This window comes from Eleutherodactylus coqui, chromosome 1, assembly GCF_035609145.1.
Source record: "Eleutherodactylus coqui strain aEleCoq1 chromosome 1, aEleCoq1.hap1, whole genome shotgun sequence".
In the NCBI taxonomy this organism is placed as follows: domain Eukaryota; kingdom Metazoa; phylum Chordata; class Amphibia; order Anura; family Eleutherodactylidae; genus Eleutherodactylus; species Eleutherodactylus coqui.
In genome coordinates, this window is record NC_089837.1 from 502,227,814 (window position 1) to 502,249,715 (window position 21,902).

Here is a 21,902-nt window from a genome sequence, read left to right on the forward strand (position 1 = left end):
ATACGCAGCCTTACGTGGCCACCCTATGGGAGCAGTATTTAAGCATCATATTGCGCTAGCATTTGGACACTAAATGGCTCTACCATCTAAGCATTATATATGTAGAGAATATTCAGCAATATATGGAAGTATATAAATACATGAAGTATGGGCTGTCCAGTTTTTAGAATAATAAAGCTGGCCATACACATGAAACTTTGGCTGGTTATTCGGCTTGTATCATACACCATACAAAAATCTATTTGGTTTTGGCATGTATAGTCTGTGGCTGGCCATCATTAATATTTGTTGGGTTTTTTCATATTATTGTTGGCCAAAATTGGCCATTTTAATGTGTATGAGCACCATAAGAATTGATGGTATGGGGCACATCTTGGACTTTTGTTATGGGCCTTCCTCTGTTCTATGTGTGTGCTTTTTTTTTTTTTTTTCTTTTTGCCACAATCCATTGAGATTTGTAACTCTCTAAGAACGGTATAACTTCATAGTATGGCGCCTGCCACAAAAGTGAACTCTACTTGTACAGTCGTACAGTCTTATGTCTTACTACTGCTGTCCTTGATTAAATCTCTCTGTAGGTGTCTTGCAGGCTATGAGTTATTAGATTGTAAGCTTCACAGCATGTGTCTCAGCGCTTTAATGGAAAGAGCCATTATTCTGTCTCCTAATCACTTAATTCTCACAGCTCCTGAAAGCTGCCAGCGCATTCCTCTATTACTTTATCATGTGAGCTAAGAAGTCACTTGACGTGCGGATTGCCCCGGCTGATCCGCCTAAATCTTCTTATTGCCGGTATATGCTTCTGCTCTTGAAGTTTTCAGAGTGTAAGATGCATCGGTTCAGCATTGTAACACTATATGATCTGATCTAATGCTAAACCTTGCAAGAGAAAGATAAAGCTTGTTGAACCATATCGGTCACTGGACTGTTTATTGCTAAAGTTGCTTCTGCAAAATGGTATGTATGTCATGCTCTGTGTGGAGGCTACCGGGCTGAGGGTATTACATTGGGGCCATGATGTGTGTTTTTTTTAAAGGGGTTAATCCTTTATGGCAACAGTTTTTTGTTTTTTTTTTGTTTATTTACTTATTTATTACGGAGCTTCCATCAAAGCTGAGCTGATCACTTACTATCTCCAGATTTGTAAGGTTGGAACTGCACCACTTAGCCCTCCACTATGACTTATACAAGGGGTCATCTATCTATATAGAATGGGGTTGACCTGACGGGAAAACAAATTTAAAAATGTGAGGTGAGGTGGGGTGGCATGTAATAACACCCCATTGAATAATCAAGGGGGTCTTGAGTGGTTCATCAATCTACATGAAAAAGAATAAAAAATTTGAGTTGACCTATGGGACAACCCAAGTAAGAATTGAATCATAAACTGATTGGAGACAAGGTTTCCATCCATCTATATAGACTTGGGTTGCATGCTACTAATTGTGTTAAAGACCCATGTATGGCTTGTGAGAGGTGTTCTCCAGGGAAAAGAAAAATGCAGTCTCAATATTTCAGGGCTGGGCATTCTGTTAAAAGGCCAGATTCTGAGACCTAGTTTGACAAAAGGGGGCTTTTTGGCTTTGTAGGAAAGATAAAAAATGTCTACTTTTTCCCACATCGGCCAACAATGAGCAGCTAGTGAGATCAAAGGATGGATAGATGTCTTGAGGATAATTGGAGTCTTTGAGATATGTATGGCTGTGCTAACTTCACCATTATGCACATTTGTCTATCCATCAACCATATTTGAAGATAGTCTGAGTAGGGCTCTAGGTGCTGGGACCCCCACTGATCTTCAGGAGGCCACAGTGCTTGTGAGAATACCACCAAAATGATATTCAATTAGTGAAACTGGATGTGTGTCTGCAACAATTAGCCACAATTGGAGGGTGTATATGTATGTATGTATGTGTAATATATATATATATATATATATATATATATATATATATATATATATATATATATATAATATTTTTTTTTATTATTATTTTTTTGCTCAGTAGGTAAAAGTACTAATTATTCTGTCATTCAGATTTTCTTTTTTATTTATTTTTTTTGTGACAATTCGGTTCCCATAGTAAATGTTACATAAAACCAAGTACCGGTATATAAACTAAAGCATCTGAGTGCTACTTGCTATAGCATGAGCTTTACAGGGTGCGTGGATGCTAAAATTGGACCTGGATCTCCTGTAATTCAGGGTGATGGCTTTAATTAATGTATTGGTTTTACTCTTGGAATGGCAAGAATTTCTATTGGCCGTTCACATGGTGTTATGACAGAACATTGCCAGTCTTTGCAGCTCAATATATGTGTTTTTACATTTGCTGATTGTTACTAGGGAAGACTGGGCTGCCTGGATGTAGGGAAAGGTTGTCATTGCTTTCATTGCAAAAATTAAAAAATTATATATAGATGTTTGATTTACAGCATGTCAGAAGGAGTTTTCTTTATTATCCTTTAGACTTTTACTAGAGTAATTTTAATTGGCTTTGCATCAAATATTAAGTGTGTCAATTTTGGTTTGTAGTGATCTACAGGAGAACGTCAATGACGAAAATGAGTTAAGGTATAAAAGTGGCCAGTGGTTTTATGATGCCAAATCAAAAAGACATAGGGATAAAATACATGGAGCCGACTTGGTCAGAGCATCAATTAGGAAGCGGAAAAAGCCAGCAACTATAGGTAAGTGACACATGTAATGTATATTTCATTTGAGTGCAATTACTGTTAGCAAAAGTTATCTTTCCAAGGACTTTCAGGTCTTCCACTGACAAGCTAATGTATTTAATCAAAATTAATTACTATAATACTGCCCCCTATGTACAAGAATATAACTACTAGAATACTGCCCTCTATGTACAAGACTAGAACTGCTATAATACTGCCCCCTATGCACAAGACTAGAACTGCTATAATACTGCCCCCTATGCACAAGAATAGAACTGCTATAATACTGCCCCCTATGCGCAAGAATAGAACTGCTAGAATACTGCCCCCTATGCGCAAGAATAGAACTGCTAGAATACTGCCCCCTATGCGCAAGAATAGAACTGCTAGAATACTGCCCCCTATGCGCAAGAATAGAACTGCTAGAATACTGCCCCCTATGCGCAAGAATAGAACTGCTAGAATACTGCCCCCTATGCGCAAGAACAGAACTGCTAGAATACTGCCCCCTATGCGCAAGAATAGAACTGCTAGAATACTGCCCCCTATGCGCAAGAATAGAACTGCTAGAATACTGCCCCCTATGCGCAAGAATAGAACTGCTAGAATACTGCCCCCTATGCGCAAGAATAGAACTGCTAGAATACTGCCCCCTATGCGCAAGAATAGAACTGCTAGAATACTGCCCCCTATGCGCAAGAATAGAACTGCTAGAATACTGCCCCCTATGCGCAAGAATAGAACTGCTAGAATACTGCCCCCTATGCGCAAGAATAGAACTGCTAGAATACTGCCCCCTATGCGCAAGAATAGAACTGCTAGAATACTGCCCCCTATGCGCAAGAATAGAACTGCTAGAATACTGCCCCCTATGCGCAAGAATAGAACTGCTAGAATACTGCCCCCTATGCGCAAGAATAGAACTGCTAGAATACTGCCCCCTATGCGCAAGAATAGAACTGCTAGAATACTGCCCCCTATGCGCAAGAATAGAACTGCTAGAATACTGCCCCCTATGCGCAAGAATAGAACTGCTAGAATACTGCCCCCTATGCGCAAGAATAGAACTGCTAGAATACTGCCCCCTATGCGCAAGAATAGAACTGCTAGAATACTGCCCCCTATGCGCAAGAATAGAACTGCTAGAATACTGCCCCCTATGCGCAAGAATAGAACTGCTAGAATACTGCCCCCTATGCGCAAGAATAGAACTGCTAGAATACTGCCCCCTATGCGCAAGAATAGAACTGCTAGAATACTGCCCCCTATGCGCAAGAATAGAACTGCTAGAATACTGCCCCCTATGCGCAAGAATAGAACTGCTAGAATACTGCCCCCTATGCGCAAGAATAGAACTGCTAGATTACTGCCCCCTATGCGCAAGAATAGAACTGCTAGAATACTGCCTCATATGAATGTATCAAGGTTTTCCCCCTGAGGCATTCTTTGAAGAAATCGATTTGTTCTGACCATTTTTAATGATAATATACAGTGCATACAAACATTTCCAATAGTGTGTAATGCAGATAAATATTAGAACTCTTTTTGCTATCTCCTCAGGAACCGATGGTAACACTGTTACTTAGTTTTTGATGACCTTCTGTTATTTTGTCAGCCTAATACATCCAATATTACTGTATTTCTTGTCAATTTTTACAAAAATGGTTTTCCCAATACGGCAGGAAAATGCCATGCTGCGAGTAGTAGGTTCGCAACAGATGGGAGGCCTGAGATTGAGGGCCACTTATTGAGTTCAAGTCAGAGCAGTAAGAACAAATGATACTCTGATGAGATGGTAGGTGAACAGTATCAACAAAGAGATTTTTATTCCTCCAGAGCGGTACAGTATTATGGATGCACCCGATGAAACAGAAGAAGACCTAATGTCTAGTAAGGACGAGTCCAACCAGAGGTACGAAAACCAGTATAGAAATATGAAGTCTAAATTCTCTAAACAAACAAAAGGAAGCTAAATTTTATGTACTAGATGTAATAAGACTCCTATATAATCTACACAAAAATTGTTACTGGCCAACATTGCAGCCCCTTCATTGTTTGCCAGGCACAGTGCTCTGTTTTTGCTGCAGATGTGCTTGGTATTGCAGCTCTATCCCATTCACTTAAAAGGAGCTGACCTGCCCAAAAAATCATAACCGATGGACATAATGCCGTAGGCCAATGAACAGTCATCGGCACTCAGGGGAGTAATGTGGCCCTTTCAAAACAGATGATTAGTAGGGGGGCTGAGAGTTGGCCCCTCACGCATTAGATATTGATGACCTATCCTAAGAATAGGTTATCAAAATCTGAGTCCTGGAAACCCCCTTTTCAGGATCACTTTAATATGGTAGGACTTTCAGTGGAGGGCATACTAGGACAAGGTGTACTGTCGGTTTCTGGGTTGTTCTCTGGGTCTGACTTCTCCCATATTGACATTTTGAGTCACTGATAAATACTCTGTTCACATTATCCTCCCAAAAATAAACTTTGCACACCTTGTAAACCAAAGATGGGTATCATATGACTCTTCAGTAGTAATGTTTTCTTAAAGGGACTTCATGAATTTGCTGCATCTGCCATAATCCATGTCAAAAGTGAGATCTGAAATTGTATTGACTGCTGTTTTAAGTGTTCAGGTTTGGCTCACAAATCTAGACCAGATCCCCCGTAATGGCATGAATGCAATCGGTGCTGCTATAAATGTGGCATCTGGTGATGAACAGCCAAGTTAAGTGCATAAGATCTTCAAGTGTCACAAAGTTTACAAGGCAAATTGTTGTTTAACAAGATCCAAATAGCAGTTCTTATTTAGTATTCAATTTCTTATGTGGAACTTTTTGTTTTGTGTAGTGCAAAAAGAGTGAGCGTCCCATTTCAAGACACAAATATCAAGCAAAATGGAACTGCTTCACCTGCAAAGGTAAGCATTGTTGACCAAAGGAGTTATCCTAAGGATTTTCCCTTTTTTACCATGATTGCTCTTTTATAATAATGCATTTACAAAAAAACAAGAACCCTTAATATTCCTAACGTAAAAGGGTACTCCTACCTGGGACTTTTATGGCATATCGCAATGTAAAACTCTAATAGATGTGCGTCCCACCTCCTAGGATCTGCACTTGTCTCCAGCACTAAGCTCAACCACCCCCAGTCTGGTTGTATGCCGGGTCGGGGGTTAGTTAGCAGCTATGGAAACAGGTGAGTGGGCTGTTCTACGGTGTTTCTGTAACCCATTGAAGTGAATGGGAGTTGCAGAGACGGTGCAGCGCAGTGAACTACACTGTTTCCACAGCTTAGCAGTGAACGATGAAGACAGCACCTTGGAGTAGATGTAAACACAAAATATTTCCTAGGGAGATCTTCCCAAATCCTCATATAATTCACCTCAGTGGAGAGCCACATGCAGGAGAGAAAGTAGACCCCCCCCCCCCCCCTCCCATCATGATGGTGGGGGTAAAACAATTAGAAAGCAACCAGAAAATGCGCTCAGACTCAAAAGTCCAGGGGATCAGGGTTCACTCACTCAAAAGAGGGGAGAGAAATCAGCCAGTTGCTGAGTGTACACTCCCCCTAGAAATCCAGGAGAGCCTTGCATAGAGGTAAAGGCAAGGTCCACGTCCACTTGAAAGATGGAAATCCAGTTTATTCTTAATGACACAAATAAAACAGGCCTCAGGGTGAGGCCCTTAGAAGTACAGTGCAACGCGTTTCGGCTCAGGAATGGAGCCCTTTTCAAGCACCTTTTTTCTTTTAAAAATCTCGTTTTTTTTTTTAACATCCATGTCTTCTATGACGGCATAGTGTGTGTGTTTTGTTTGTTTTTTAATTTATTTAATACTTTCTCACTGTAGCTGGGGAATCCATAGAAGAAAACATCCCTCTGTAGTCACAATACTCCTAACAGTGCTGATCTGGGTCTGCTAGGACCCTGCAGCTCTGCTGTGGCGGGGGGCACTTGGCAGTCACGTGATTACTAAGTCAAATGGCGTAAGTAACACCTCTGCTTTCTGCCTTCACTACATTGAGCGCTATGTAGCCTTCTCCTCAGGGTACTCGGCTGTAACTAATAGCTGAGGAGGACCTGACCTGCTAGATTACAGGAAATTTAGTCACACACCAGAGTTTTGCTATTGGCCAGGGTTAAAGCCCAGGTTCAGGTACAATAAATTTACTGTGCTTGGTTAAGAGGTGAAAATATACAGGTTTTAGTGAGATTCCACTCCCGTTCTAGTGGTAGGAATAAAGACAACCAAAGTTAGAATGTATAGGGTATAACAAGACCCTGTTACTGTCTTAGTTATGGATTGACTAGTTGCCCAATATTTTCTCCTTGTGTATATAAGAAGAAACCCCTCACGTTTTTAAATCTTCACTGTGAAAGCTATAATACTATGGCAGTGTATTCTAAGAATTATTTGAGCAGATCCTGGTATTACCTTAGCAAAACAGACAGTTCACATGATGTGTTTGCATAGCATACAAAAGCTTGATATGTTAGTGTCGTTAAGCCATTTCTACACGGTGAGGACCTGCAACTAGGAAGGGAAGATGAAAATCTAAGTAGTCAGATGATGGACGTTTTAGAGGGCTTGGGTGTGAGATTATGGCAAGCTTAGCTTGTTTCTTACAGCCGACAAACTAGTGATTTCATTCTAGTACCAAGTGACGAGCAAAAACGAGAAACTGCAACTTTAATCTGTAATTTGTGCGTTTTCAGCAACGTAAAAATCCATTCAACACCAACGATTCAGTGGAAGAAATAGAAGTCGATAATGAGATGCCAAAACAAGGTGCCGACCAGGTGAATGAGCAAGAACAGCAGCGAAGTGGTAAATTAACTCTTTAATCCATTGTCTCCTGTATCTATCATGTTTTGGTAATCTTTTAATCATATTGGCGAGCATATGGGTTGCCTACTTGGGACTACATTGTTGCCTATTGCTAGTCATGGATGGCTGCTCGGAACTATGGACATGTTTATCCTGCTTTTTTAGACTGGCTTACATTAGGCATAAGTATACAAATAACTATTTCTAGGGGTGAGAGTAAGCATGACCAAAGTTAGAATGTGCGAGGTGAAGCAAGTCCCCGTTATTGTTTAGGTGGGTGTGAGTGAAAGTTAAAATATATGTGGTTTTTAGTGTTCTAGAGGTGGTAGTAAGCATGATGATGGTTCAAGACTATAGGGTTTAACAAGACTCCATTATCCTCCCCCAATCATCTATAGAAAAAGATGACATTCTAATTTTTAAATGTGAGTTAACTGACTTCTATTCTATTTTTTTGCTCATTGTAATAGTAAAATTTTTGGCCGATCTTTTTGTGTTTTGGATATTTTAATCTTGGTCAGATGTTCTAATCTATGAAATTCTTTCAGATGGATAAAACTGGTTCTAAAGCTGTACATAGTGTGTGTGTGTGTGTGTGTGTGTGTGTGTGTGTGTGTGACAATAGTCTCAATCATTTGAAGTGGCGTACTGTATGATCGATCATCTCAGAAATTATTCGCTGTGCTTAATTGTTGTGTATATGACTCTGATTGTGGACTTGTAATTGTATTTTGTGATTTGGCATCTTATAATGAAAGTTATCTGAAATCATAATGTAAACACACAGGGCTTTTGGGTTTCAAGTATCCGGAATACTTCTGTGTAATATAAAGGCCTAAACAAACATACCAAATAACATCAGCTGCTTTAAAAAGGGGATGTTCTAGGAGTGGGGGAAAAAAAAAAAAGTTGTTTTGTTTTTTTTCCCCATTAATTGAGCTAAGACTGTTGTGTGGTATTGCACTGAAGTGAATGGGGCTGATCTGCAATACCAGACAAAGCCCATGAACCAGGGTGGCGCTGTTTCTTCCAAAAAAAAAAAAAAGTGTTTTTTTTTTTTGTTTTTTTGTTTACAATCTGCAAGCCCTTTTAAATGTTCTTTTGTCACAAATGTTCTTGAACATCCCCTTCTTGCTTTTGGAGAGTAGCAGAATTACAGTTGAAGAAGAAAAATTATTTGGATCTCTTGTGATCTCCTTTAGAGGGCCACTCCAGTGAAAGCACATTTTTCCATCACTGTACCACTGACCTGATTGCTTGTTACACTCTGGGCATTTCATTCATACATACAGAGGAATATACATGGCTATAGAGAAAGAAATATACATATAGTACTTCCTTCCAGTGCAGCTTCCTCTCTAATACTCCCTGCTTCCTCTTTGTTTGTGCCGTGCTAACAATCCCATAATGCATCAGATGACCAGCTAGAGCTGGTACCATCTCTTCCTGCTAGGAGGACAGTATTGTTGTAATCACCCTCTCTATTCACCTAAATAAACTAAGTACCCTAGGTATGCAGTCAGGAGGGACAAAACAATCTCCTCATTCATTAGCACTGTGACAGGAGTTTCTCATCACTGATTGTCATAGGAGCCTTTGTCGCCCCGGCCCCTGCGTGGTACAGCCCATGTAGTTTCATCATACAGATAGTCGGTAGCACATCTCTATGTTCACATGGTGGACGCGCTGCCGACCATGCAGCGTTTTTATGCCTGCATAAACAACGCGATCATCTGATGAACTCTATTGTCTTCTGATCGCCATGTTAATATGCCCCCAAACCTTATTGCTTCATTATTGGGGCATGTAAAGGACCTGAGGGCTTGCTGGCCCATCACCCTAAAGATATACCCCTATTCTCCTCCCTAGCTACATCCCTTGTATGCTCTCAAGAACATTTCGATAATGAACACCTCCAAAACATAGGTCACGTCTTCATCCATTTGGTCTCTAATTACAACAGATGGAATAACCAACTACTGGACATACGGAAATTGCCATCATCTGTTCTACGTTGTTTCCATATATAGTTATTAGTGTAAATTATTTCCTTCGTTGCGTCTTAGTGCTTTTTAGAATTGCCATCTTCTATACAATTATCAAATGATTTTTGTGGGAATTGTCCTGTAAGCTATATAACTGTAATTATAAGGGCCCCTTTACCCGGGCGTATGCGTATTTGCATGTGCCTGAGAGTTGCGTATTAGCAGAATGAACAATGCTTTTGCGTGCATCAGTGTATTTCACTGTACTTTTTGCCCCACAAGACATGGTCCTCTACGCACGGCTAAAAAATCTGTGCTGATTGAAATGGCTAATTAGTTTGAGCTCCAGATGTGTTTTCCTGCGCAGTGTTTCATGCATCACCTAACTTTGTCATGAATTTGCGCATCCTCATTGACCTCTATGGAGACTTTGGGTGTGCACATGCGTAGGAAAATAGACCATGCTGTGCTTTTTTATTTGCACTACCAAAATGCGAAGGAAAAATATGGCAATGGGTACGAGCCCAGTAAAAAAAGGGTTCTATTATCTGCCTATTGCGTGCGCAAATAAGCCCGTGTGAAGGAGGCCTAACTGCAATGAATGTGCCTAAAGGCTTTGCTGCTTTGTGCAACGTCTGTACTTTCTGCTTGTATGTTGTACGTTTCGGCTTCCTGTCAGTTGGCGCTGCTTCTTCTATGATTAACTCTTTAAAAAGAAACAAAATCTGAATGTAATCCTGTCTGAAATTAGATTTTTTTTTCTTTTCTCTGCTATTTTGCTTTATCAATGCATTGCTTTTAAGTTATGCATGCAGTCTATTGTTTCATTCTTGCCCTTATTTACATGTTTTTTACAGACCTCATGTCGTCCATAATTAAATACGGTGTGAAATTACCTTACCCAGCACCTATCGGTGGCACAGAGACTTCATCTGAGACTGAAGACCCTTTACCGGAGGCGGAAGACCCTTCATCAAAACAACCTCCAGTGCCGAAACCTAGAAACTTGGTGATAAATGGGCAACCTGTAAGCCGCTCTGACTCATCACTTCAAAGAGAGGACTCTCTTAATGGTACAAACAAACGTAGAGGGATTTTGAAGCGTAGGTCAAGTTCCAGTTCGACTGACTCAGAAAGCATAAGAATTCCTCAGAGTATTGAACCCATCAAATTAGTTTCACCAGCTTCACCAATTCTGGAAGCTGAACAGTCTCCTTTATTAGATGACCAAGTTACATCGCTGGAAAACTCTCCAGATAGACAAAAACAAGTGAGGTTCTCTGAGAAGGTTCTCCAGAAGCCACCCACTCCAAACCCAGAATCTTATAACACACGGGAAATTGATGAATTTGGAATCCTCGACCCCAATTCCTATAAAAATGAATTGGATTATGAATTTGTAGACCAAGAGTCAAAACCAACCCAATACTCTTACTTTGATGCGGATTATGACCGCTCAACTGAGGTTCTTGGCCACCGTTCCCTTGAAGAGAATGTAAACATTTCAGGAACTACTCAGACGCCTTCTAATTCAGCTCCAATCTTGAATGCTGAGCAGAAGCTGGAAGACTCAAGTCGAAGAATAAATGAGAGCAGGGTATCCGAAATTCTTGATGGAAGCCACCCTGAGATAAGCATTGATTCTGCTGGTAAGGGCTTCATAAGGAATGATATGCGTCACAAATCAGCTATGTGATACTTGTGCATGTATACATTCGTTCTACTGAATGTATTCCAACAAGCATTTGTGCTGCTGCTGTTTCTAAACCTGGCAACAACTGCTTTGCAATACCAGTGTGCTTAACATTGCTTAACAAAATAGTAATAACAATATTACTATTGTTCTTCACAATATTGAGTTCGTCTGCAGTAATAAACAAAATGTAGAGTCAGATTTTTTCCCCCCTATCTTCTTGAGCCGAGGGAGGGCCAGTCATGTTTGTTGTGTGTTGTGAAAGTGGTCTAAGGCTGAAAATAGACATTTGACCATCCAATGTGGCCTATTATCTTGCAATGAAGAGGAAGGCAAAAATAAAACGCACGAGGTGGAAGTCAATTTCCCTCATTTTAGGAATAAGATTCCTTACTGACTCCAATCTGGCAGTCAGAATAATTCCCTGGATAAACAACCCTTCTGAAGTAATCTGTGACTAGAACATGTAATATTGTTGAACCCAAGAAAGCCATCCAGGTCCCTCTTGAACTTTTAGCAAATTTACCATCGCCACGTCCTTGGGCGGAGAGTTCCATAGTCTCTCTTCTCCTACGGTTATGAACCCCCTTTTGTGTTGGTGTAACAAAACCTTCTTTCTTCTAGATTTAGTGGGTGCCCCTTGTTACAGTCCTTGGGGTGTGTGTGTGTGTGTGTGTGTATGTATGTATGTATGTATGTATGTATGTATAGATCATGGATGAGTTCTCACATGTACAATGGAGATTATCTATAAAAGAAAACTGATGTACAAGCATAATAGCAAATTTTAGTAGTCAGATCACTAATCACCTTTAGATAAACAGAATGTATATATGGTTGGATGGTATGAACTGTTTGTTTTCTGTTGCTGTGATTGAATGTACAAAAGCCTTTTTATGCCTAGATGTTCATAGCATGGTAGAAGTGAGTCATCGGGTTCAATCCCCTGCTCAATGCAGGATTACTAAATTATCCCAGACAGACATATGTCTGTCCAGCCTCTTTATGAAGACTTTAATTGAAGGAGCTCTCACCGCCTCCAGTGGTAACCTGTTCCACCCATTGATCCCCCTCACTGTCTAATATCTAATCTGTCTCTCCTCCCTTTCAGTTTCATCCCATTGCTTCTAGTCTTTCCTTGTGCAGATGAGAATAGGGCTGATCCCTCTGCACTGTGACGGCCCTTCAGATATTTGTAGACAGCTATTAAGTCTCCTCTCATCCTTCTTTTTTGCAAGCTAAACCTTCCCAGAACCATTCCTCATAGGACATGATTTGCCGACCGCTCACCATCTTGGTAACTCTTTTCTGAACTTTCTCCAGTTTGTCTAAGTCTTTTTTAAAGTGGGGTGCCCAGGACTGGACACAGTATTCCAGATGAGGTCTGACTAAGGAAGAGTAGAGGGGATAATGACCTCACGTGATCTAGTCTCTATGCTTCTCTTAATACATCCCAGAATTGTCTCTTTTGCTGCTGTATCCCATTGGTGACTCGTCTGTGATCTATTAGTATACCCAAGTCTTTCACATGTGCTGCTGCTTAGCCCAATTCCTCTCATTTTGACTGTGCTTTTTTTTACATTTTTCTTGCCCGGATGTTGTACAAACTGTTTCATGATATTTTCTATCTACATTTTCAGGTATTTTGATATTCTGAGCATTTATAAAGTATTATCTCACAGCTTTAAAGTGTTGGACGATGTAGAAAATCCATTTCCAAAAACATTTAGGGAATACCAATTTAATAGATGGGGACCCACAGAAGCTACAAAAGTGACATACCTTGCTCTGGAGGACGATGCATATAACAATTCATTACATGGAAATCCCATTGATTTCAATTAGACGTTTGCAATGCTTCAATTGGAGAACCCTTTTAAATATATTTATTGTAATAATAACATACTGCGACTTGTTCAGAAACCAATCTGATTAGAAAATAACATCTACAATATGATTGGTATGGAAAATCAATCGTCTTTTCCTTGCACTAATGTACGAATGCTTTAGTAACTAAGTTGTCCCTATTTCCGTTTGGCCTATCTTATACATGTAATAGCTCCCTCTGCTAATAAACCACCGCTTCTGTCTTTTAGGTACAGAATCTTTGTATGCCGTAGTGAAGAAACCTTCAAAATCTACCTCTTCGGATCAAGAGAAAGGTAAACTAATCTATTTTTGTTATAAAGCATAATAATCTTGGTTTATATGGAACAGGCGTTTAAGTGTACATAATGTATATGCTTTCCTGCCCAAAGGGGGAGAAGGTGTAATACTCTGCATGTGACCTTAGAGTGGATCTCTGCACTATCTGCATTGTGCTGTGTTTCTGTTTTAATCTGGGTGCTTTTTCTATTTAGCAAGTTTTTGGTTGTGGTGGTCTTGTTGATAAATTGAATTTACTTTTAATCTATATTGTGTGTGAATCCGTTAATATAGCAGCCTTTGGAAATACAGTTAATGTTGGTTTTCCCACAGACTTCGATATGGACGATGCTCTCATGGAGCCAAAACTCCTTGGCCAAAGAGGGAAGTCTGAACCTACTTACCAAAGTGAACAATCACTGGAATTTGGAAAAAGTTATGGTGGAGCTGGTAAAATAAACTATGGATCACATTATACCAATAGCGAACCTGGAAAAGTGAATGTTTCCGGTGAGGACATATTGGCACCAGAAAGGACTATGAATGTGCAATCTTCTTCTCTTGACTTTAAAGATGAGCCAAAGCTGAGAACTCATGATGATTACAATGTCTCAAAGTGGAGACGTCCACAAACTTTAGAGAACGAAGATTTATCGGCAGAGCCACAGGCAGGGCAAGCGTTTCCAAACGTTAATTTCAGAGCAGATGAAGACACTTTTGTTAAGGCAAATCCAGAAAATGAGACCAAGTCCAAATTTTCTCCTGGAGAATACAATGTGAATACTCAATATAAACCCATTTTTCTTAGAAATACACCTGAAGTTGAAGCACCTTCATCTAACTTTCCTGTGGGACAAAATATGCCTCTATCTTCTACACCAGAGAACAAAGCTTTCCAAACAAAGGAAGCCTTCAATGATGATGAGGGAAGAGAATTGCCAACGTCTGCCCACTTTAAAGTAATGTCATTGAAAGACAGAATTTCTGATATGCCAGGAGAACAGATGTCTAACCCATCCCAATTTCAGAGCTTAAAGTATTTCTGGAATGTAGAAGACAAAAATCGGTTTAAGGGAGATGTCGATGCATCACCAAATAGAATCCTCACAGATGTCTTAAAGCGAAACAAGGCCACCCGAGCTGACCTTAAACAAAGGAATTCTAAAGAGATTCCTGCAGAGGACTGCAGTCTCCCTAGTTCATATGACAGCCTATCTGAAGAGGAACAAACTTCTCAGAGAGTAGCTTCTTGGTTAGCACAAACTTCCACTGTTTATGGGGCTGAGCATGTAGCTACTAATGAAGATGAAGGTTATCCTGGTGAAAAATTTATGGAAAACAATGATGAGAAACTGGTAGATAGGAAGAAACAAGCTGAAGATTTCTCAAGCACACTTCAAAAACAAACAGAAGCTTTAGAAGCTTCCAAGCTTACAGACACTGAACATCAGAAGAGTAAAGACATTCAGATTTCTCCTTTTAAGGAGCAAAAGAAAAGCACAACTACAATACTAGTGAATTCAACAGAAAAGAGCCCTGCTGCCCGGTTTTATGGACGAGTTGTACAAATTAGTAGCGCACAATCACCTGAGAAAGAAACTAAAATTGTTGCAGATACACCAGAGATGAGCTCTAAGCAATATCCAGGAGAAGAAGTTGAAGAAAGTGTAGAAAGAACTGCTGCACCTGTCAAAACAGCAAGTGAGTACAAAATTGGTCTTCAAAAGTTGTTGGAAGAACATGACTTTACATCCACCAAACCTCATGAACACCAAGTAGAAGAATCAAACCTACCCAATGAAAAGCAACAATTAATTGAGACAAATGAGATTGTAGAGAAATCTTCCATTCCCAAAGGAAATGACCATCAAGAATTTACTTCAGCACTGAACAAGCTGGAAATTGAAGCCTCCACACCATCTGTCCTTGAAGATCTGGATGAGCAACCCCAAAAAGTATCAACACCGAAAACGGTGAGTCCTGTGAAGCCTTCATTTAAAATTGGTTTTGAACATCTCATTCCAAGTGCAGATGATGATACACTTGAGTTGCCTCAGAAGTCCAAAGTAACTTCCACAGTTCAGTCATCTCCACCCTGTAACGAAGATATGGTGAAGACAACCACAGTGACAAGTAGAAAGGATGAAGGTGATCTCGCCAATGCACTGAAGAAACTGGAGCATGAAGCGTCCGTCAACGATGCCAGTGCAGAACTAGAGGATTCCTCTGAAAAGCTAAAAATGACTCCAGCTTTACAAAGCACAAGCAGCACTTCTAGTGTACAAAATGTTGAAACGCCAAGTTTTGAGGAACAAAGCATTCCTTCCCCATCTTATTCTGTGGAAAAGAAATCCAATTTGGAGGATCCATATTCAAACAGAACCAAAAAGTCTACAGAGGCTGAGGATACTTATGTGATCAAAGCAATCTCTGAAAGAGAAAAGCCAAAATATACTTTTGAGGGACAAGATAAGTTTCCAGTGGAAGAACAATCGATAGAAAGGACTATTGGTAAAAATGAAGAGAGCAGTGCTAACTATCGGAACCAGTTAATGCGTCTGGAAGAAGAATCGGCAGCTTTGGTCCCGGGAGAACGGACAGAGGAGTCAATTGGTGAGAGTGTCTCACTGGCTCCAACAAAGGAAGTACTTTCTAGCAATGAATCAATGCCAACTGAGTTGCCTACTTCAAAAGGCATGCCAGAGCATGTCAGTCAATTGCAACCCTATGCCTACAAGGAGCTGGCAAAATATCCTCAGTCTCCATCTGATCAATCTGGCTCTTTCACAGGAAGCGTGGGCAATGTGCCATGTGAGATTTTTACTACTATCTACTATGTTATCGTTCATATTATTGTTTAGAGGTTCTGCACCAAAATCACTTGTTTTCTTAACCAATGTGTTGAAAGGTGCTTCTATTAAAGCTTAATTTTCCATGTAGCAGTTCATGCAGGTGAAATGCATAGTCTACAGCATCTTCCATGGACAAAATCTGCTAGTTTGACAGAAGTGTGAGCAACAAAGTGGAGCATATAGAGGTTGCCATTAAAAAAAATGGGCATAGACTACCGGGGCTGCAATGGGGAGTAAAGATTTTGTGCTCCTTCCGTTTAAAGGGGTTGTGCCAAGATGCACAGCCCCTACCAGAATGTGGGGCCCAGGGTGAAGAGCTTGATCATCTTGAGTCCTGTTCTCTGCACCCCCGAAAATCAGCAAAGTTTGCCAGGGAAAGCTTGGGCCAGCTTCCCATTTCCCTGCAGTAACCAGACAAATGGTACTTCTATAATACAAGATACCAGGAGGTCTGCTGGAATAAGAACCGCTTTTATTGAGTGGCTTTCCATTCTGGGTTAGACAGGGGTTCTGAGCAAGAGATCTTGTGCAATGCTATTCTTCATATGTCCTAAAAGGTCATATGAACAGGGGTTGTGCTCTTGATACACAACCCCTTTAATCATACCATGATTGAACAAGTGGTGAATGCAGGTATATAATGTGACACTGTATACAGCTCTACCTGCTACTGACCTCTCAGTAAAGTATGTAATCTCCAGTGGTTGTCATGGACCTTTATTCTTGCCTTCAGACTGTCTGAAGAATGTTCTTACTGAATGAAGGAAGAATCTTGTAAAATGTTCTTATGAGGTTTTGTAAAATTATGTCCTAATTAAAATAGTCTCGTCAACATATTTACGATAGAAAAAAGTTTATTTTGGTGTAGAACCTCTTTATGTCTAAAAATATTAAATTTTTTTAAATGACCGCTAGGAAACTGTCACTTTTGCTTCAGACTGCTTTAATGGGAATAGGAGAAATGCATGATTTTCTAAAAATAAGGTTAATTATTTTCTGTGTGTGTGTGTGTGTGTGTTATGCCAAGTGCAGGGCCTGAGGGAGCAGCGCATGACACAAGGATTCCCTTTCTTGTATTTTTTTCAGTCCGTGTCATGCCCTGCACCCCTAGGCCCTGCAGTAGAGTGTTATGGATTATGCCTGGAGGCTTCCTTTAACTACACAGGTATAGCAGTATCTGCATCCTGATAGATACACACTAGATAAAGGAGTTTGCCTTTGGCCAGGTGGGTGAACTTGACGCAATAATCTGGATATGCTTAGTACGGTAGTTACTCCAATGTTTCACCCTTTTACAGTGTTTTGTGCTTCCTATAGGTGATAGCCCAATAGTTGCAAGGTGCTAGCGCCCCCTGGTGTACAACATAGTACTTTTAAGAGTGAAGAGAGCAATCCTCTCCCTTTTTTGTATATTTCTATACCCTTTTTTTTGTATTTAAATATTTCTTTTTGACAAGTTTGCCATTGTATTTTAATACATCTTTTAGACTTTATATTTTGCCATTTGGTAATAATTAGAAATGTCTACAAAAATACATCCTTTTTTGTAATTGCACTCTTCATTGCTTCTTATAGCTACAGAAAGGCTAGTGATGGGGACCCTAGTACTGTAGTTCGTAGATGTACAAGTTTGTGTCTATTGTTGGTTATTCAAATTGTCTGCTCTTTATTTGTTCCTTAACCATGTTTCTCCTAAACAGCAAACGATGGTTAATTTGCTGGGATCTGCACATTATATAGCATAGCATATTTTGTTGACTGTACATATACCGGTATTTGCATTAGAAAAAAATCTGACTAATTTTATTGTCTTTTGGCTCTTAAGGGTGCCCGTACATGTGTCCGATGATCCGCTATAACTGTATGCAGATCCCCATTAAATGCCGGGGGCAGCTGGACTTGTTTTTTTTAAACTGGCAATTCTAGGTGCCAGCCAACAATTAGTGCTAATCTGCATGTAGTTACAGCAGATCATCCGCAGTGTGTAAGAGCATCCTAATTGTTTTAAAGGGTTTGTCCAGTATTATCTAGTCAAAGCTTATATGGACAAAAATGGATAAATTCACATATGCCAAGTGCAGGTCTGAAGGGGCAGTGCAAGACTTAAAGTTTATTTATCCACAGGACAGGTCCAACCGCTGGCACATCTCTACATGAAGGATGGAGGTGGTCACGCATGGGCACCACGCTCCTTTCATTTCAGTGGGACTGTCAGACGAGCACTTGAACTCCATTATATCTCCAACAGTCGCACTGTAATGAATGGAGTGACGGATGCTTCGGACCCCCATTCTAGGGATCAGTGGTTAGACCCTTATTGATCACAAGGTTATCTGATATCCCTGTGGATTAGCGATAACCTGTCTTCAGCTTGCTGTCAGTGAATGGAATCCTTCTACGTCTAATTCTACTTTCACCCAGCTGCACTGAATGGCATTGCAATGATTTGCATTGGAAGTACAGGATTGCCTGCACCATTGGATTATCTTGAACCATAACTGTTTGGCAGGAAGGATTTTCTGACTTTGAATGAAAGAGTGCTCCCATTCACTGCCAGCAAGCAAAGATCTTGAAAATGGTAATTAATTGCAATGGAAACGTGCAACCGGAAAATCCCTTTAACAAGCTCCATTTTGAAAAATATATTGTATATGTTCAATTTATGACGTTGAAAAAAATATGCAAACAAACTTTTATTGCTAGATTAGAAAAACTAATTCAATTTCAGATGCCAGTTTGCAAGTAAAGTTAAGAAATCAGTATTTCATATGACTGCCCTTATTACTAATATTATAAATGGCGATTCTTACTTTGCATCCTTGCTACTTTTTACATGGGTTATCCAGGCAAACCTACATCTTTAGATTGCTGCTCATTCTACTGGTGAAGCAGAATCTCCTCGCCCCGTCGCTTTACTTTCTGCTGCAGCAATTATGTCGGCAACAACAGGGACATGTGACTGCTGCAGCCAATCGTTGACACGCTTCAGCTGGTGATTAGCTGCAGTGGTTTTGTGTCATACTGCTGCAGTGAGAATGGGGCACTAATGGAATAGGAACAGCAGAAGACTGAGAGGCAAGTAGGACTTCCTTTTTATGTCTTTGCAGCAGAATGGGCAGATTTCCAAAAATGTATTTTCTCTGGATAACCCCTTTTTAAAGGTCATATCCACTTACGCAGCATTTTCCTTTTATTGCCCCTATACATGTAGAATCTAAAGTAATCCGCTTAACAAATAATTGTTTTCAAAAATATCTACTGTTCTGTGTCCACAGCTCCTACACAGACCTTATATATATCTCCATGGATACAGACTACAAACAAGTGGTGTAGTCTGATTCTGTAGTCAGACGCCTTTTCAATCAGTAATTAACTTCATATGGGAAAAATTCTAACTAAAACATTGGTAGCCGGTAGAGATGAGCGAATGTGCTCGGCCACGCCCCTTTTTCGCCCGAATACCGCGATTTCCGAGTACTTCCGTACTCGGGCGAAAAAATTCGGGGGGCGCCGTGGCGGCACGGGGGGTAGCAGCGGGGAGTGGGGGGGAGAGGGAGAGAGAGAGGGCTCCCCCCTGTTCCCCGCTGCTACCCCCCGCACCGCCACGCCTCTCCCCGCCGCCCCCCGAATCTTTTCACCCGAGTACTGAAGTACTCGAAAATGGCGGTACTCGGGTGCGTAAGTACTCGAAACAAGTACGTTCGCTCATCTCTAGTAGCTGGGCCAGTGCACCATTTTTTATTTTGCTTTTCACATAGTACTGAATTGTGTATGGCCCCTTTTAAGAAACTATAAGTTAGGTAGAAGAGAAACCCATCATTTATGTCCAAATTATAGCAAGGCATTTGTTTTTTTTCTTTTGTTATAGGTAAGAAGCCAGACACTTCTTCTGAAGTATCAAACTCTAAGCAAGGTAAGCCAGCTCCTGCAGGCAGCCCGAATGACTCTAATTCATCCAGATATGATAAATATACATTTGAGGGTATGAAGGCACAAGAAGAGTCTATTAGTAAAGTTCTAGATTGGTTTAGTAGACGTTCTGACTCGGTTGATGACCAATTGCCATCCTCAGGTTTGTTGGAGAAATCAAAAATTAGTCCTCAACAGATGTTTAGTTATACTGGAAAAATGGAAGATGAGGCCTCCGGATCTGGTGCTCATGGTTTAGTCAATGAAGACACAACCTCACGAAAGATGAAATCTATTCCTAAAAGGTCTGAAATTTTGGAATCAAAAGAAGACCTGAAGACTATGGCTGACGGCCAGCTAAATGTCCTAAATACAACCCCTCTATCCCCTAGAGAAGATGAATCTGTTTCACCTCCGCAAGTGCCTTTAACAGAATCCTTGGAATTTGGAAAGAGTGGAAGTGGATGTGGAAAAATTCTGAATAGGTCAGTCGATGACCATTCCTTTCAAAAAGAGCCTTTAACAGAATCCTTGGAATTTGGAAAGAGTGGAAGTGGATGTGGAAAAATTCTAAATAGATCAATCGATGACCATTCCTTTCAAAAAGAGCCTTTAACAGAATCCTTGGAATTTGGAAAGAGTGGAAGTGGATGTGGAAAAATTCTAAATAGATCAATCGATGACCATTCCTTTCAAAAAGAGCCTTTAACAGAATCCTTGGAATTTGGAAAGAGTGGAAGTGGATGTGGAAAAATTCTAAATAGATCAATCGATGACCATTCCTTTCAAAAAGAGCCTTTAACAGAATCCTTGGAATTTGGAAAGAGTGGAAGTGGATGTGGAAAAATTCTGAATAGATCAATCGATGACAATTCCTTTAAAAAATATCCACAACGTCCTTTAGAGGGTGTATTTAAAAAAGACCAAGCAAGTTTTGAAAGTGAAAAAGAAGGGAGTAATGTATTGAAGGAATATAAGGCTTTATTGGACAAGGATGATACAGGAGAAACTATAATGGGTAAGACAAAACAAACTGAGGTGATAATTCCTACTGTAGAACAAAGTGAAGACCAGAGTTCCCAAAAGCCAGAGAATGATAAACCCATCCTTCCACAAAAGAGAGTCAGTGATATCAAACTATTATGGGAAAGGGATAAGCCATCACTAGATGCAACCAAAAAGCTAGGCTTAAGCAGTATAAAACGTCCTTTTAGTCCAGTAGAACTATCTGTTACTCCAAAAAGCAGTTCTTTTGACAACAAAGACCAGAACGGTGCAAGTCTTGTGACCTTTAGAAAAGTGATGGTGGAGGATGATGAGGATGCCTTATCCCCGGTTGATCAAATGAAATCATTTTGGGAAAATGAGAAGTATAAAGACACAACAGGTAAAATGGATAGACGGTCTATGACGAATAAAAGCGGAAATGATGACAAAGATCCACCTATGGTGGATTCTAGGATAAAGCACAAAAAGAGGCATGCAAGTCATGACTTTTTTGAGAAAGAGAAGTCTACTGATCCAGAAAAAAATGTTACCGCAAGAAGTGTTTCACTTAGTGAAAGTGCAAATGAAAATCTCAGAGACCATATGAAGGCTGCATCCTTCCAGAGCTTAAAAATTTTTTGGAACACCTCAAGCAAGCCAGAAGATAAACCTACTAATAAAGCCCAACCAGAAACTACGACTAAGCAATTTGGTTCCAATCCTGACCTTAGAAGCAAAGAACCATTCGTATCAAGAACTAAAAGTAGGCTAGCAGCAAAAAGTTTGCAGGACATTCGAGAGGATCCATCAGCGGTTTCTCAATTAA

The 21,902-nt window shown here is 40.2% G+C and overlaps 1 protein-coding gene across 11 annotated transcripts in view; it reads left to right on the forward strand.

The window, feature by feature from the left end:
* The window catches only part of SYTL2 (synaptotagmin like 2), an 81,917-nt gene that overhangs the window by 37,337 nt on the left and 22,678 nt on the right, over nt 1-21,902 (forward strand). For 4 of the 11 annotated variants that reach the window (XM_066587380.1, XM_066587373.1, XM_066587394.1 and 1 more), the window contains exons 3-10: nt 2,537-2,691; nt 4,513-4,588; nt 5,527-5,596; nt 7,394-7,505; nt 10,348-11,139; nt 13,280-13,345; nt 13,662-16,139; nt 20,049-20,093. In XM_066587380.1, the coding sequence (XP_066443477.1) occupies nt 2,537-2,691; nt 4,513-4,588; nt 5,527-5,596; nt 7,394-7,505; nt 10,348-11,139; nt 13,280-13,345; nt 13,662-16,139; nt 20,049-20,093 (3,794 nt within the window). The remainder of the gene's footprint in view (nt 1-2,536; nt 2,692-4,512; nt 4,589-5,526; nt 5,597-7,393; nt 7,506-10,347; nt 11,140-13,279; nt 13,346-13,661; nt 16,140-20,048; nt 20,094-21,902) is intronic. The other 7 variants (XM_066587418.1, XM_066587425.1, XM_066587443.1 and 4 more) reach the window with 5 other exon arrangements.